The following is an 18,872-nucleotide window of genomic DNA, read 5'->3' as shown; positions in this document are numbered from 1 at the left end:
CCTTCAGATGTTATCCAAGAAATTCTCGCAAAAAATTCAATTTATATTAAAGAAATTCTCTCGGGGTTTCCATATATTTAACTCCTGTAGAAAATCCTACGAATATTGCTGCGTGGGATCTTAGATAAAATTGTGGAATAAATTTTCGATCTCAACGTTAATCGTTCGATACCAGGGATACCTCCAGAAATTCCTCTAGACATTCCTCTAAGACAGACTCCAGACAGTAAATCTCCTAGCGATTTCTCTTGGAACGCTCAGTGGAATTTTTTAAATAATTTTCTCCAGGAAACCTTCAGAAGCCCAACGCTGATATCTTTAGTAATTTTCACATACTTTGTTGCAATAATTTCTTCAGGGAATTTCCAGGATATCCTCGAAAGATTCAATCGGTAAATCATCCACCTCCAAGACGTTTTACGAGAATTTTTCTAGAAGGGCTACGCAAATTCTTCGCAAAATTGCCCCGGATTCTCTCAGAAACTGTTCAAGAAATTACTCTAGGGATAATTTTGAGAAATCTTCTGCCGATTTCTTTAATAACTACTATTTTATTAGAGACAAAAGCGTATTACTCTTTTTTACCAAAATAAGTTTAAGTTTTACAATTATTATCAAAAGTTTTTGCAATTTGATCAAAATGAATATTGTAGCATAGCTTCCTAATTCAACTCAAGAGGTATGTAAGAGAAATCATTTTGAGCTTTGACATGTTACTTTTTAGCAACATGAAACATTTGGACGTGTTGCCTGAATAAAACGGATAATGTACTCCTGGAGATCAAAATTGCTCAAGGATGTTTAAGAAATTCGTTCAGACTTTCTTCATGAAGATCCTCCAGGAATTTTCTGTAAAAGTTTATCCAGACATTTTCCAGCCAGGATACACTACTGCAGCAGTCTTCTTCAAAGATTTCTCGAGTAATTTCCCGCGATTTTTTAAAATAGTTCATTCAGGGTTTTCATTTGGAAATGCTTCAGGAATTTCTTATACAGATTTCTTCAGAGGTTGTGTCCGAGGGTTTTTAGTCATTCCTCCAGAATATTATCCTGGGATTTTTACAATAACTATTCCAAGACCTTCTCAAGGGTCTCGAAGTTTTTTCAGAGAACCTTGCAAGAGCTCTACTGTCGTGAATCACAAGTCAGTCCCATCTGTAAAAAGTAGGCATTGAGAAAATGGGCTGAAAAGATTTCGAAATTGTTTTGCATACGAATATTAAAAAAAATCTAGAAAATTGTAACATTGGAGATTATTTCAGGAGTTTTTCCAACAATTTATGAAGTATTTCTTTCGCAATTTCTTGGAGCAATTCCCAGTTTAACTTCTTGAAAAATTTAAGCAAGATTTATGAATAAATCCCTGAATGTAGTTCAGAAGAAATCTTCAAGGTAATTTCCGAGGGTTTTGTTAGAAAACTTAATAATTGAAATCCTGAAGAAATGCTTGAAAAAAAAAAGAATAAATCCCTAAACAAATCTTGAGCGACATACTTGAAGTAAATTTCAGACAAAAGCCTGAATTTATTTGTTTTGAAATTTGAATAAAGCTTAATGTTAAAAGGAATCCCGAACAAATTCTTAGAAGTGCCTTCTAAGAGAAGTCTGCTTGCATTATTTGAAGAATTTTATAAATTGCTTAAAACAATACACTTGGATTAATCCCTGGTAACTGTTTGATATCTCTTTTTTTGTTTCCTGATTACTTTTTTTCGGTCTCTTTTTGCAAACATGTACTAGGCTAAAGAAAGCCTCCAAAGCACCAAATGAAGCGAGTAGTTAATAATAGCCTTACTCTTCGAAATTAAGAAGAGTCAGACTCATTCACCACTCGCTTCATTTGATGCTTCGAGGGCTTTCCTTACCCTTATAAATTTTACAAACATTATACATTTAGCGTTTGCTTATTCAATTCAAAACAAACAAAAGATTTCTGAAGCGTTCCCTTTTTCTCGCAGGAAAGCCAGTCGTACCCTCAAGGTCGTTCTTTCCTACCACTTTTCAACACCCTCACCCTCTTTTAGGCCATTTTCCACCCGAAAAGCCGCCTCAAATAAAACACACTCACCCCCAAACCATCGCATCCTTTTCGTTCGGTTTTATTGCATCATAACAGTTTGCTGTAGCTGATACTCTCTGGTTGCTGTCGTGAAACTTTTCTCTTCTTTTCGTTTTCGCCAATGTGGACATTCCGCGTGATCGACCGCGTCTCTTCCCGTGTCAGCAGCAGCAGCAGCAGCAACCTTTATAGCCTTATACTTTTGATGTTGGTTCAGAGTGTGCTACACATACCCTGTGGTCAGGGGGTTCCGCTACAAGGTTATATAGATCGGTTCTACGTTCTTCATACGCTAATTATTCATTTTAATCATTACTTTTTTTTGTTGTTTCTGAGAGGAATTGAACTTTTTGCCTTGGTTTCGATTTTTCTTTTTCGGTTGCGAATAGGTTTTTTTTCTCTCTCTTTCTGTCTCTTTCGAGTGGAAACGATGACGACGATTACGACGACGGTACATACAATTTATTGATTAGCTCGGATCGCGTTTCGTGCCCCAGGAGAACAAATTGGGTCTGGCCTGGTCGGTTTCTCTGCCATTGGCGTCCATTTCTTTCGAATTGGGCGTCGATGGGTGATAATGTACGCTTTTGTCGATTTCTTGGGGGGATTTTTTTGTTTCTCTTATGGATGCTTTCGATTCCGTACTACATTCTTCGATTGCAGTTTACTTGCTGTTTATTTGAATATTGGTTAAATTTTACATATCGTTTGCGTTAAATGTGGTTGCTGTTTTGCTTTTCCTAACACCAGGTACAGTTTTGCGTTCCTTCTGTTTTTGTTTCATTTGGTTTATGTTGTGTGTCTGTGTGGTTATTTTGCGAATAGTTTATATAATTGTGAGAGTTGCAGTTTTTATATATGTTTAATGATTTCTTCTTCGTAAGTGTTTCTATAACTATACGTAAACATTTGATGTTTATATGTTTTGCTTCAGTTTTCAAATTCGCTTGATAGTAGATTGGTTACTGTTTTTAGTTTTCTTCGTTTCTTTTCTCCTTTGCTGATCTAATGTTAGCGTTTTTTGTTTGCTTCTTCGAGAAAGAGAGAATTTTACAATCTTACTTGTAATCTTTCTGTAAGATACGATAGGATACAACATCGATTTGTAAGCCTTTGCTTGGATATTATGTATTTATTTTCTTCTAACTTTCAGTTTTTGCCATTGTTTTCGTTTGAGTTAGTTATTTTCAACTCAGAGTTGATTTTAATGCATATTGTTTCACTTCTTCTTTTTTTGATAATATATAGTTTTTTTTTCTCAGACGACAACTACTCACGACGATTAATGTAGTTTTTTTGTAATTTTTACTCTTTTTTCCTTTGAGTGTTTTGCTTGTTTCATCGAACGATTATTATAGATTTATATTCACTTGTGGTAGGTTCATCTAGTTTCCGAAGTCATTCCGCTTGATTATCTCCATCTTGTACCAGTTTGAAAGGCCTTACGTTTCTTTCCCATCATCATGACACGTTGGTATGATTTTTCTTATTTTATTTCGACATTTCAAAGTCGAAATCGAATGCAAATGCGTTTCTGGTCCGATCAGTGTTGCCAAAAAAAAAACGATTTTTTCCAACGGGAGTTACGTGATTGATCGAACATAAAATTGTCGTATTTCCACGCCGTTGCTGATACTAATAATACTACTAATACAGGACATGATCTATTCGTATTTCCGCTCGTACATCCATCAACGAATGTCAGGTTAGTGTTGAGCATTCACAAAGTTTGGTGATGTTTTGAATAATCAAAAAGTTCAATAGATTGATACTTTTTGGATATCAATTAATTTTGAGATTTACTCGTTATTTACATATCTGAATCTTCGTTAAAAAAATGAACCAGAACTGAAATAATCAAAATAAGTTATTCCTGTTACTCGTGTCTAGTCAAGAAAAGTTAACAATCGGATTTCGACACTCAGAGTAATATTCATGTCAATTTCAAACAAAAAAGTTAGTGGAAAGAAAAACAGTAAATTCTACATGTTCAGTTTTACCCATCGCTAGCAAGCTATTTATCGAATGTAAAAAACATATTTTCAATGGATTAGATGCAACAAAACATATAAAAGATCTAATTTCTCTAAATGCTCTTTGTATGAGAACATTTCCAGCCCAAAGAGCAATAGAACCCCTTCAGACAGACTCCATTCAATGTAAATTAAATTTTGTGCATGTTTCAGCTCTTTTCCCATATGACTTTTTTTCTTAGAATTTTGACTAATTTATCTAGACTACGTTTTCGAAAGTACTCAATTAAAACGATTAATTAGAAAGACTTCTTCGAAGAAGTTTCAGCAAGTTACAAGATTAAACAGAAAAATTACACTGGGAGAAAAAATCATAGTGCATCTACGTTAGATTATATATAAAGTAGATTTTCTCAAAACTATATCCTTTTTTTCTTTCTTAAGAAAGGTGATTATACCCTTCATTCTGGCTGTGTATAGCTTCAAAGAGTCAACTGCTTAAGATTTTGTTTTGATTTTGCAGTTTTTGCTAATAACATGACTGGGAGCAAGTCACTTTTAAGTGACTTAGTCGTATTTTAAAACAAGTCACAAAGTCTCTTATTTTGAGGCATTTCTACAAAAGTTACTTTTTTCGACAAGAAGTCACTTTTTTCAACTTTTTTGGCTAGAAATACCAAGACTGGCATTTGTTTCTTGATGCTAGTCCAAGTTTTAATTTAGATCATCACATCATTATACAAATGATCCCACTACAACTGATACTTTTTCACACAGTTATTGTTAACATTGTGTAATTTCATCGTTGTATTTTTTTTATTTATAAGAAATTTTGATTTCTCGTTGTGGATAATGGAACATTTATCTTTTATAGTCGAACAATATCTTTGGAAATTAGAGGGGCCTGTAGCCTTGAGGTTACGCTTCCGCTTCATAAGCGGAAGGTCATGGGTTCGATTCTCAGCCCCTCCACAAAAAAACCCGCCCAGCCACCAAAAGACGCCTCACGGAGCGCATCCATCCTCCGTCAGTATCAGATGGTGACTGAGACAAACTGACCCTCTTCGCAGGCAGCTAGCCTCACTAATAGCATAGCTCTCTCCTACCTGCTCGGTGTGAGAGTAAAAGAGTAGGAGAGAGTGAAACAAGATGTAAATATAGATAAGTTGAAAATAGATCTGCATCGATAAAGCAGCTACTACAGATCAACTGAGTCCGGCACAGTAGTGGCCACGAGCACGGAGTGCCTAAAAGAAATATAAAAAAAAAGTATCTTTGGAAATACGCACCTCAATCATTTCCTTCATTTATGACATACGTTGGAGTAATTAAACGGTTCTAGTTTGAATCACATTAGCTCTGTTGAAGATTTTACAAAATTTCCATTAAGAATGTAACCAACGAACTATGGAAATAGTTTAATAAAACTTAAAATATTTGTTGATTTCACTACACTGATTGTGTTTTTATTTAAACCATGCTAATCTGCATATCCTTCAAATTAAAAATGGTTCAAACGTCATTCAGCTCATGGAACGAAGAAAAAATAAATGCAGAATCAAAACAAATCAGCTGAAAAAGAAACATGTCTTTGATTGTTTCAGTAACAATTTTATTGAATGTTTTGAAGATTTTGTGTACTGAGAATAGGTTAAGCAAGCAAATAATCCATACTTTGAAACGGACAATAGTTTTGCTGTCCCTTTTTGCCTCGAGTGGGGAAAATTTCACAGTCATGTTTTACTAGACCAAAGTCAATCTAATGAGCACTTTTAACACTTATGTTTCACAATTTTGCTAACATTTTAGATAAACTACCGTCAAAAAGTTGAAATTGTATCTTTGCTCTCAGTTTCTGTTACCTTTTTTTGTATATCAGTTAAACAAAAAAATATTTCAACAAAATACAACGACAGATCTAAATTTTATGTTTATTTCCATGAAGATTACTTTGAAAAACAAGAAAAGATGAGAAAGTAATGTTTTCAATCGATTTGGAGCACTTTTGGAGATTTGTCCGACATTTGTTCTAGAACCTCAGGAACGTTGAAGATCGGTTAATAATGATTAAGTTTTTGATGAGAATGTTCACTTATCTAATACAAACAGTTTGTAAGCATTATCTCGAAATTTTGTGAGTACAATATAGTGAACATTTCAAAATTCGATTTTCATTAGTACCGTTCACCCCCGCTAATTTGAACGGTACCTGATGCAGACCATCGGAATTCATTTTTAATTTGAACTTTTAGTTACCCTACGCACAACGAAAAAACGTGTTTCTGGTTACCTACTTGGCTGTTTTGTTTTGATTATGCGTACCGTTCCACAACGTTCCATTTCATTTCATTTAGTTCCATGAGCTAAATAACGTTTGAACCGTTTTTAACTTGAACGATGTGCAAATTAGCGGGGGTCAAATTAAAAAAAAAAGGTTCAGAATCAATGTGGTCAAACCAACGGGGGTCAAGTCACTTGAAGCCACTTTTTTGAGAAGCGCAAGTCACTATTTGTTTACTTTTTTCTGAAATCTGGTCATCAAAACAACTATTTTTGGCACCCATTGTATTTACCAGCCCTGTAATAGGCAAAACAAGCTAAAATAATAAATTGTTTATATGTTTAATATCAAAAACATGCAAAACAAAAAATTAACTGCATTTGATTCATACATTTCCATCATAAATTCATTTGATAGGCTCTTTTGAATACGTAGTCTAGAAGAATCAGCCAAACACTGATAGAAAATGTCATATCAAATAACTACTAATAAACTGAGTAAAGATCAGTTCGACAAAACTCAACTGATAGCGTTACGAGTGTGCACAATACTCACCTACTCATGAATGCTCAACACTGAATCGAATCTGATTTCATTTCCAACTCAAAATTGAGTAGACAATTTGAGAAACTCAGAGGCTATGTGACGACATGTGTGAATGGCACGAACGAAATCGAACGGTTCGGTTAAATCACACGAGTGTTTTTTTTAGTTTAATTTTTCGGTTTGGTTTAGGAATGAGAGGAAATCCGTTCGGTTCGAAACTCTTTTACCGCACTTCAGTATAATTCGTGTTCGTTTTTTTCTTTAGTGTATGTGTGTATGTTGTTGCATGTATTTTGGTTCGCATTCCGGCGCATATAAAATACGATTTGAGATTTCCGAGTTTCTGGTGGTGGTAAAATGTTCACGATTGGTTTATGTTTCCTTCTTTTTTTTTCATTATTTTATTTGGTTAGTAAGTTACGCTTTTGCAGTCCGACAGTTTCGTTTTTATCGTTTTTTCGAAAACATTCAGTCTCTTCTTTCGCATTCATAATCTATTTCTAACGATATACTTCTGTTTAGCTTGACCGTTTGCAATTGTGTGTGTATGTTTTTTTGAGAGTAAGTGTTTTACGTTCGCGCTTTTGGGAATCTTCCGATGGTGTTTGTAAAAGAGTGCTTCAATCATTTCGTGCATTTGTTTCAGTGTGTAAAGTACAGTGTTTTTTTTCACGTTGAAAGGATCATTTTCAACCTACCGTCAGGCAACTTCTTCGCCTCCCCGCATTTTCGATTTTCGTAGTTGATTCGGATAAAACTAGCAACACTAAAACACACACCGCTATATTGTTTTGTCATAGTTTTAACGTTTCGCTTGTATGCATTCCGCAGCGCGTACGGTTAAATAGACTTTGTTTAACACATCAACTGGCTTTGTTCCATTGTTTGGATTAAATAGGCTTAAACTATCCGCTAAACTTATCCCGCTTTAAATATTTCGCGTCATCATTCCGAACGTGGATAACGATTTTTTCACAAGTTATTGTACTTTCTTTTCCATCTGATTTTTGTTTTGTGGTTGTTATGTTTAAAGTTGCGATTACGCGCGTCAGCTAAGCTGAGCTTCCATCACCGATTTTTTTTCTCTCCGTGCTCTCGCAACTCCAATGTTAATAAAGTTAAAAACCAACGAAATCATAACGATCGTTTGCTTTCGGTGGAGTAAGAGGTCCGCTGCCAACACTATTTCGTCATCCTAAAATGTATAAATTCAGCCAGTTTCTCTAGTAGAAAACGGATAAGACGCACTTTGCGTGCGCGTACACACACACTTTTCGAAATCTCTATGGTTTACGTGGTAACTAGGTTAAATGAAAAACAGTATCACCCTGTAGAGTTGCTCTCTCCTTCTACTATGCCGCTCGTATGCGTTTAAATAGTTTGGTTTATTCGGATTGTACAAAACTAGATTGATTGGTTATAGGTGCGATAGAGAGGATTATTTCAATACATCTGTAAAGTTTGTGTGATCCATCGAGAAAGAGAAGACCTTTCGTTATCGTTCTTCTCGCCAGTTTTTAGCGATTCACCGGTTCCGATTTCTGTCTATATTCTAGGTTTTTATCTTCGACTTATTAATCTAGATTGTTATGCATTAATGTTTGTTCCTTTTTGCACATGTCCGCTTCCTTTAGTTTATGATATATATGTGTAAGGTATCCCTCTACTAGCTACTAGCGATCCATCCGTTGTTGGTTTTAACTATATAGCTTTAGATTATTTGGTATCCATATCCCCAGTTTCGCTTCTCTCCGTGTGTTTTACAACTAGGATAGGGTTGTGGTTTAAAACTTCAACAGCTATGCTTCATTTTTTTTTGATATAAGAATATGCCCTAAGTTTAATCTTCGGCGAGAAATGCGATTTCAATTAACCGATTGAAGTGACGGCCATCTGCTGGCCAATACTACACACAGCCCACAGCCGTCCAGTTTGACTGGATAGCGTTAGAGTTCTTGAAACGTAACAACGGAAATTTAAACGATTTTTTTCCGCCGTGGCGATGCGGTGTCTCATTCGTGGTCGATGGATGGTTTTGGGAATTTTCTATTCTGGTTATGGACGTTTTTCTGTTTCCTTGGATTTTGAAGCTAGATTGACTTAAGTGTCTACAAGAGCCTCATAAAATGTGTACACGAAATTGGACTATGTGTTATTCTTGCTTCTGCTTGTTATTGTGTCAGTTATTAATTTGAGAAGGTCTAACCTATGATTTTTTTTTTTCAATGCTTTACGGTTTAAAATTTAGCACAAAACTTCAAAAATCATGCTTCTCTTTTCAGAAGTGTCAAATCTAGTTTTATTACGGTTTTAGGTTAGTCATTAAACCAAATTTTGACCATTATGACCGAAATAAAACTTGTAGCCAATCATGGGGAACATTCACTCGATTATTGTGATCTCCTCGTTCACTTCCACACGCAGTCAAGAGCAAGGCGGGTTTATTATACTTTATAGCCAGTGAACCTGCCTTGGTCAAGAGCGAAGTTGCCGTCTCTCCAATCAAGCTGAGTGTTTCAATTTCCAATGCGCTTTGTACTCCTTCGTCGAGTGACAAGTTAGACCAAACGGCAACAAAATGATCCACTGCCGGCTTTGTGTGCCGAAGGCATCCGATTGCAGTAGCGAATGATTATTCATATTTCGATTCTAATCGAGTGGCATTCGTGTTTAAGTGCTGATGAGCGCTCACGGACTGGAAATACACCCTGCGGAATGATTCAGTGAGCGCGACACCCGTACATTCAGTGATAGAATGGTGAACGTGTTATTTCGTGTCTCCCAGTTGAGAGCAGATTGGTTCTCTCTCCGCTCCGTGAGTCTTTTGATTTTCGGTTTACCTCAATTGTTTGTGATTTGTCGGGATTGATCTCACCCTAGTAGCGTCGGCTGTCACTGAACATTCGGTGGCAGCAGATAATTTTGCTAATTTTTTATCGGTAGCGTTCGGTTGAGTGAGTGAATTTCCCCATGCTTGCTTGTAACATATCAAGGATTCAGCAAAAAAAAGCTGCGAACCAAAAAAAAACCGCGAGACTTCAGAGGAGGTGGAAATTATGACGGCGGAATCGCTAGACATCGTTGAATCGTGGATAACCGGAGTCAAGCTGCAGTTGGCTCATCACTGAACGCAGGTGGTGCTGGTCAGCAACTGCAAGGCGGTTCAGCAGTTCGAGATCAACGTTGGTGGACACGCAATCTCATCGAAGCGCTCTCTAAAGAATCTAATGACAATGGTCGACGACAAGCTAAACTTCAACAGCCACGTAGACTATGCCTGCGAAAAGGCAGCGAAAGCAGCTAACACTGTAGCTAGGATCAAGCCCAACATTGGAGGTCCAAGAAGCAGTACAGGTCATTCTGGCGACCGTATCATCGTCTATATTGAGATACGGAGTCCCGACTTGGGATGCAGGGTTGGCGAAACGTAACCGAGAGAAGCTGGCAGGTACGTTCCGGCTCATGGCTATACGGGTGACGAGTGCCTACCACACTATATCGTCGGAGGCAGTGTGCGTTATCGCCGGAATGATCCCCATCTGCATCACTCTGGCTGGGGACAGCATACTACCAACAAAGAGACACTAGGAATGTGAGGAATACCATCAGGATGGATACAATTGCCAAGTGGCAGCAGGAGTGAAATAGCTCGGAGAAACGAAGGTGGACCCGCAGACCTAATGTGTCGGTTTGGACGACCAGAAAACATGAAAAAGTTAACTTCTTCCTGACCCAGTTTTTGTCAGGTCATGAATGCTTCCGGAAATATCTGCGCAGATTGGGACACGCAGATTTTCCGCATTGTCTGGTCTGTCCAAATATCGGGGAGACCCCGCAGGATATACGAAGCGAGATTATGTAAGAAACTGCAAGCGCCTGCAAACCGGAAGTCATCCTCCAACCGAAATTGCAGAACCGACACTGGCTCTTGGCCGAAACATCACAGGCAGGTCGTCAGGGCGCCTGTGAACATCTGCCCGGCCAGCATCGGAGTAGACTACGTCTACCGTCGGGGACTAGTTGAGTAGATCGCGTTGATGATCGTTGGGCGCCTGTGAACCGGAAGCTACCCACCTCCGAAATCGCAAAACAAATCCCGGAATCTGTCCGGATAGCATCGGGAAGATCTTCCGCCGCCGGGGAAATCTTCGTCGAAGTAAGATAGATCCACCGCCGGGAACTACTCTGAGTAGTACGTAGCGTATCACTGGCTTGAGTCGTCAGAGCGCCAGTGAACCGAGAGCCATTCTCCAACCGGAATTGCTGGACCGACTTCGGCACTCAATCGGCCAGCATCGAAGCATGAAGAAACGCGTAGCCGGAGTAAGCTAGCTCCACCGTCGGGGACTAGGCCGAGTAGCATCGATCGTCACAAACCAGTTTTTGGATCGTCGGGACGCCAGTGAACCGGAAGTCATCCTCCAACTGGACCGATCTCGGCATCCAACTGGTCAACCAAAAGAGCTCGAAAAGCAGCAGCGGAGCACGAGTCTTTGTAGAGCAACGAAATGCACATCAGCGTCCAGTAGAAGTTCAACAGGGCTCTGACGCGAGGCCAGCCCAAGGGAAGTATGCGTTGTCGCACAGAAAGCTGTCCATAGTCTCGGCGAGATTTTCAACCGCCAATTGGGCAAAACGAGTAGTCGCAAAGACACTTTAGAAATGTAGTGAACAGCGTTTTCAACGACAAAAAGCTCCAACAGTGAACTAGCAGAACAGCTAGAGGTTGAGACTGACGAAGTGCATCTGCACTGCCCTCTCACGATGAAGTTGATGTAGTTCTGGGCAACAGGAGCAGTAGGGAAAGTGTTTTAGTGGTTAAGCAAGCCTAACGTGACGTTCACACCGTGCCAACACACAACAGGCCAGGTTTTTGAAGCTTTTTTAAATTACTATTAATAAAAAAAAACATCGATTGCTCAAGAGATTCTTTTAATAATTATTCAAACAATTTATTCAGTTAATCCAAGTGATTCCTCAAAAATTCTTATCGAAATTCTTCCAGGAATGTTCACATGTTTATTCCAAAGTTTTTGAAGAAACTTGTTTTTAGATTAGAAATTCTACATAAATTCTTCCAGTAGTTCCAATGCCGTATTTTTCAGTAATTCTTTTAGCAATTTCCGCAAAGATTCCATTGCGTATTTTCCTAGGGATTGCTCCAGAAATTATTCCAGAAATTGTAACATCTATTAGAAACTATTCCCGTAGATCTACTCCAGGATTCCTCAATAAATTCGTTCGTGAAATTGTCATGAAGTCCTTTCAAATATTTCTCAGAAAATTTCTCCAGTGTTACGTCCTTGGATTACTCCTGCGGCCTTTTCCAAAGATTTTTCAAATAAATTCTCCATAGATTATTTGAAACTTAATGAAAGTTTCTGCCAAAAAACTACTTCAGCAATTATTCCAGTTCTATCTACAGAAAACTTTAGCTGAAACACTAAAGATTACCAGGATCCTGCAAAATATTATCACAGACAGAGCCTGTTTTTCAGCTTAGTGTTCTTATGAGCTTTTTCACAGCTATTAACTGGGAATTGCCATTTAACCATTTTTGCATTTGTACCTCATGTCTGTGTGGTAAACACAAAAATGCTCTATGGTCTGGCATGTCGAGAAAATTTCCAATTTGATAAGATCTCCGACCGGTGGGATTCGAACTCACTACCCTCAGTATGGTCTTGCTGAATAACTGCGCGTTTACCGCTACGGCAATTTGGGCCTAAAATTCGATTTCTGGAGGAATTATTAAAGAAATTACATATTAAATCTGCAAATATTTCAAAATGGAAATCTATAACAAAATCATAGGAATACCTGGAAAAACAATTGGATGAGGTTTTGTGTGAAGAAGAAGCTGAAGAAAGATGTGGAGTAATTTCTGATAGTATCAAGAATTCTTGGCCTAATTCTTGATGGTACTCTGATCGAAAATCTCAGAAAATCTGTGGAAGAATCCGTGGATGAAATCCTGAAGAAATCCTTAGCAAATACCAGAAGTAGAGTTATATAAATTTCCTGGAGGGAATCGTAAAAAAAATAGTTAGAGTGAGTGGAATAGTGGATACTTTGCTACGTCAAATCCTTAATGAAATTCTTATAAGTACTCCTGAACAATCCGTATCTCCTTATCCGGGTATCTCAACCTCTTTCTGATCTCTATTTTCTAGCGAAAGTTCCAGGTCTCTGTAGTTCCTTTTTTTACATGCACGTATTCGTTACATTACCAGCCCTGGCATCCTGATAATAGTTTTGAGACTTTCAAAACATTTTAATTATTTTGAAAAATTTATCATCAACAACTTTTTTTATAAGCTTTAGATGGTTTAGTCTCATCCAATGTGTGTAACAAAAAATAGCATATAACATACTTTTTTACGTTCCTGTCAATTGCAATAAATAACTGACAAGCATTTTTCAAAAAAAATGATTTATTTTTAATTTTGCAGATGCTTTAAAATTTAAAATAGTATTATTGTTGAAAACTGGCAGCCAAACGAATAGGAAGATTTGAAAAAGACGTAAAATAAAAAAAATAGAAGTATTGCAAATTAAGAACACTGCTTCGATCAATTTAAGATAACGGCGAATTGGACCGAAAAGGAAAGTTCGTATATTAGAGAGTTACGATGGAAGTTGAATGCTACAAGATCTTTTACTTCTTCCCAATGCTTGCACCATGGTTCGAGCTAATTTTCACAAACCTTTACGGAATACTTCTGAAATCCACAACTTTCTGGCTGATGGAAAAATTACGGCACAAATAAAATTTTAGTACAATATTTTTTGCATGTTCGAGGGTAAAACTCTCGCTACCTTAAATATTTTCACAGATCTACTTTCAACTCAATCACAATTTGTAATTGAACCTTTATAGTATCTGAACTAAAAGTTTCAACAAAATCATTTTTTAATTTCCGTGAACTACGATAGCATTGATAAAAGGATAAAATAACAACCTCGATTTCGATAGTATCGGATTTATCGATATCGGCAAAATAGTGGCACTAAATAAAATCAAACCTCTTGCTCCTAAGCTTTTGAGCTTGGTCCTCTGGTACCTTAATGTTGATGGAAACCTGTTATAATTTTTCAGTCAGCATTAATGGTGATTGAATAGGTCTATTGATTCATGAAATGTCTGCTACTGGATAAATATGTCAAACCAAAAACTACAACTTCATTGTCTTGAGGAAATTGAAAAATTGTTTTCTCTGAAATCATAACAGCGTCAAATGGTAATAACATTAAGTTTTTTTTTGTCCAGCTTTTCATCCAGCCAAGATGCTTTTCTTGAAGCTTAACAATATGTAGTATACTTTCTTCCACGAACGAGACACCGCAAATTACTTCCTACCGTCTTACTTACACCTTTATCCACTCCACTAGTCTATCACCGCCCGCTCGCGAACACTGCCCTCTCGCGCAGTTCAGATTTCTTCCGTCTAACCACTACGGCGGAGTAGCAGTCTAAAATTCGTACCATGTCTAACGCCCTTAGCAACTAAATGCACTAATACTCGAAACTAGTAAATATTCTAGCAAAAAAAACGTAATGTCTAACAACAGCCTGCTTCTAGCTACGTATTTCAACTAACAAATCATAACCCGCTTATCTGTAAACGCGACGATAAGGTAAGAGACAAACGAAAACTTAAAACTAAACTAGCTTTCATGAAATCCCCCGAATTTCGCTTCCGCTCCCCTTCTCTCTTTCTCTTGCCCCCCAACCCCTCACTGCCATTTACCACAGTTCACAATCAGTACGTTGCTCTGCGGCTTCCCGGCCGAATCGCCCGCCTGGCTGATCTTCTCCACCAGATCCAACCCCTCGACGACGAACGCAAAGATTCCGGTGAATCCGCGCATCTCCCGCAGAATGATGCGAAACTGGGATCCGACCAGGCCCATGTTGTCGTGGCGCTTCTGGCTGCGGCGCATCCCGACCGAGCCACGGATCGCCAATATCTTGGTGTCGTCTGGCATGAAGAATCCCTCCTCGAACACCGACCGGCCACCGCGGCCGTTGTTCAGCTCAAAGTCCCCGGTGATGATGCTCTCGTTTTCCCAGCACTGGAAGATGCTGCAGCCCTTGTAGCCGAAGCCCAAGTCCCCGGTGGCCAGTGCGCCGAAGTTTTTGGCCATCTTGGGGGCCACGTCGTTGCGTACCTCGATCAGAATCCGGCCGAACGGTTGGCCGTTGATTTCGATGTTGAAGAAGTAGATCGGATAGACGTGTAGCGATGGGTTGCACAGCAGCGACGAAGCGACGGCGGCCGCTTGGACCTGCTTCTGCACCTGTTGCTGGGCCGTGGAAGGAACTAGCGATACCACACTGGAGGAAGATGAGGACAGGGGATGGCCCGGAGGCGTCAGCGGTTGATGCTGGGAAGATCCGGAATGTTGATGCAAATGCATGGAGCTACCGTTGAGGATTTCGCTCAGGTATGCCGATCCGGAACCGGACGTACGGGCCGAGTTTGTTCCGTCGGTTCGATTACCTTGGTGCATGGAAGGGCCAATGATGATTGCCGCCATGTCGTTCAATTGACTTGCATAAGTACCGGAGTGCGGAGGTTGGGGCATTCCCGGAGGCCCCGCGAGGATTCCGGTATGGTTGGGCGAATGCGGTACTCCGCCTCCGGAAGTTGTCTGCGAGGGCGAGGATATTGCGTAGCCTAATGCATTGGGATCGATATGCTGCGATTGCTGGTGCTGTTGGTGATGTTTGGTTGTTAGAATGTGACGTGAATACAGTTGCGAGATACAGTAATTGGCAAGTAGTAATATGGAATTGTGATGCCCATTGATGGTGGTACCGCCGGCGGTCAATCCTAGGCCACCAATGGCACCGTTTCCGAACGAGATCGGATCGATTGTGTTCAGGTTCGATAGCGCCTGTTTGATCAACTCGAAGTCAAACAGTATGCCGTAGTGTTGTATCAGATCGTCGAGTTTGCACTGTAGGTACATCTCCTGATACTTGGACTGCAGCCGTTGTTTTTCGATATTGAGATTGGCGTACAGTTTGTACGCGTCCGACGGGGATTGCTGATCGAGCATGGTAAGGAATAGTTTCGCTTTCGTAAGGTTACTTCGTATTTCTGCCACTTCGAACGTGGGCAGATGGTTGATCAGTTCCGTTTCGACCTGAGTCTTCAGCGCCGTACATGCTTCCAGGATTTTGAGCAGGAAATCACGTTGCTTAAATACGAAATGCTGCAACTCGGAGAGAGACTTCTGCATCAGCAACAGATCCGACGCGATGTCCGAACGGATTTGGTCGCGTGCCTCAGCTTGAGTCTTGACCGTGTGATTCCGATGTTCTTCCGTACTGGCGCAGGCCCGGCATAGGATTATGTTGCACTTGAGACACCACAGCGCATTCGGCATTGCATGTGTCATACAGTTTTCGCCCTTATTTCTATATTTTCCCGAGCCGATCGGTCCGGCGCCGCCTGCATTCGCACTATTACTACTTAAACCGATGTTACCGTTGGCAGCCGAGCTTCCGTTCGTAACGCCCGTTGCACCGGTTACACTGCCTCCTCCGCTCAGAACACTACTGGCACTACTCGTGGCCGTTGTTCCGTTCGTTCCACTCTTATCGGGAGGCTTTTTCGTGCCACCACCGTTGACACTTCCGGCGCCAGTTCCTCCCCCTGCACCGGCACCGGTGACGCTTCCGCTCGAAATCATACTCAAGTTCTGCGACAGGTACAGGATCGCATTATGCGTCGGTAGATTCTCCGGCTTCATGTCCGGACCGGTGAGCTCAGTTCGCTTCCAGCAGTGCACGCAGTACAGCTCGGTGCCCTTCATGAGCACCTGGTTGACGCATTTCAGGCAGAAATAGTGCCGGCAGGAAAACAGCTTCGGCACTGCATCCGTATCGTTGAACGGCAGATGGCAGCAGCTGCACAGTATCAGCTCCTCCAGCTCCGACGGCAGCGGTGTGAAGTCCATTGTCTGCAATAAGGCGAGAGAAATAGGATTGTTATGAATTCTGTGGGTATACGTTTATAGGACATGAAAAGCAATTCTTCGAATGAGGGAGGATATATTATTTATGAAACCCGGTGTTAAATCTTTGATAACCTTTGACACGGTTGTAGCACCCCAAACTGCTTTCCATTCCAATCCCCAGAGATTATCTCTACATCGTAGCATGTGTGTCCAATAAGTTGATCCAGCAATAGATGGCGAGAGAGAGAGAGAGAGAGAGAAGGATCAAATTCCGGTTAAATTAAGTTCAAGCGAAAGTCCTATATACCTACATATGTGTGAGTATAAAGATGGGCATGAAACTCGGAGGTGGTGGAAGCTGAAACAGTCCTTCTTGGAAATAAAAGTGTCATTGCTTCCGGTTTGTAATTAACTTTTTGCTCACCTCCCGTTTGCCGGCCCATCAAAGCCAGCATCAGTAGCAAAATAGTGGCATCGTCATCGTTTACACTCGATGATGAGCGTTGTAGGCTTTGCTGTTGCTAACTCTGACATCGTTCCCGTTATCGTGTTCTATCTCAATATCCGGGTGATGCCCATTTGTGTTCAAGGTTCAAATGGATTGATTTTTTGAACTAGATGCCATTTGGAGGCTATGTTACTCGAACTTCACTAGTTTACCATGTCACTAAAAATTGGCATCAGTCTACTCTAAATTATTTCTAATCTTTACTTATAATAATCAAATGATTTATAATATTATGGACATGAATCTACACCTGTATGCCTCTATTATGTGTATTTCAAAACTTTGGGATGCAAGCTTTTTTACTACATAAAAGTGATTAAAAGCCAGAATCCATCGGATAAGGAAATTGGGAAAACCACTAATGAAAATGTTTTCTTCATTCCTCATGTTATGCCACTTTAACCATCAACGAGTTTTTTTATACATTTTCTATCTTGCATTCTTGAAGAAAACCTCATTCAAACAGCGGCACTTTCTTCCTGAGCGGAATTCCATTACCTTACCCTGACCCCATTCCCGTATGTTCCCAGCTTCCGCTGACATAAAACGCGGCTTCCTCTAATTCGAACCTAATTCAATTTGATTCAATTTTTGCTCTCCGACATTGGTTCGCCTCTCCGCTTGAGCAAGGAGATCGGTTTTGGTTTATCTATATATTCCCCGGACGTTGAGCTGGGTGAAGGAAGGAAAAATCTCGGAGAATCGTGACATCGCAACAAGCAGCGTTTCTGCTGTCTGATGCTCCTGGTAACCGCAATTCTCCTCTTGAAAGCCGAGCTGGGAAAGGTATGACTCCCCGAGTGTAACCTTTGAAAATTGATATACCTGAAGTTGATCCAGGGGTTATCCTGCGGGAAACGCTGTTTGAATTAGTAACCGCAACAGATGGATTGTAAATGTTGGAGCTTTTGTTAGTGTTTGCCAAAAGGCGCCATACAATGTTTAACTAATGATATGCGCCTCGTCGATTCGGTTCCGCGTCTCACTAATCAATAACGAACGGTACAATGAATTCCACAAAAAGTCACGAAAATCACAACCGTTCGTGAAATCTATAAAAATTGAGAATCGCTCACAATTATGCCAAATTTTATATCTTTACTTCAAAGAGCAAAACTAAAAAGCATTTTCAACTAGCCATATTTTCAATTTTACCATTTTTTGCACACCCCTTTAGAAAAATCGACTTTTTTGCGACCAAATGCTATGCTTCCAGTGTAAAACTTGATGTTCAAACTGTTCAAATATTTACTTCAACATTCTTCTCAGTAAATTAATGGCTTAATTAGTAACTTTTTAAAAATATTTCAAGTTGATTCGGATCTTGGAAAGAAGTCGCCACAAGTGTATCATGTTTTTATCAATGATCTTGCTGGCAAAATTACTAATGTACTCAAAATAAATCATACAAAATATCTAAAAACAAGAGATGAGCCAGCATTGGGCTTCAAATCTCTTAAATAATGATCCATGTTCTGGGCATATAAAGGGATTTTTATTTCGTATTGTACAATGGGTTCGTCCAGTAATCTCTCT

General features: G+C 39.6%; 2 protein-coding genes across 5 annotated transcripts in view; one reads left to right on the top strand and one right to left on the bottom strand.

Annotated features, from left to right (window-relative positions):
- The window catches only part of LOC5567399 (nuclear protein localization protein 4 homolog), a 101,259-nt gene that overhangs the window by 30,863 nt on the left and 51,524 nt on the right, over positions 1–18,872 (top strand). The window lies entirely within an intron of this gene.
- LOC5567400 overlaps positions 13,079–18,872 on the bottom strand; it is a 34,019-nt gene continuing 28,225 nt past the window's right edge. For 2 of the 3 annotated variants that reach the window (XM_021849091.1, XM_021849090.1), the window contains exon 2: positions 13,079–16,831. In XM_021849091.1, coding sequence (XP_021704783.1) covers positions 14,597–16,828 — 2,232 coding nt within the window. In that variant the 5' untranslated portion in view covers positions 16,829–16,831 and the 3' untranslated portion in view covers positions 13,079–14,596. The remainder of the gene's footprint in view (positions 16,832–18,872) is intronic. The other variant, XM_021849089.1, reaches the window with a different exon arrangement.

This window comes from Aedes aegypti, chromosome 3, assembly GCF_002204515.2.
Source record: "Aedes aegypti strain LVP_AGWG chromosome 3, AaegL5.0 Primary Assembly, whole genome shotgun sequence".
NCBI lineage: Eukaryota > Metazoa > Arthropoda > Insecta > Diptera > Culicidae > Aedes > Aedes aegypti.
Note: the sequence above shows the minus strand (reverse complement) of the source record. Positions and strands in the feature narration are given on the sequence as shown.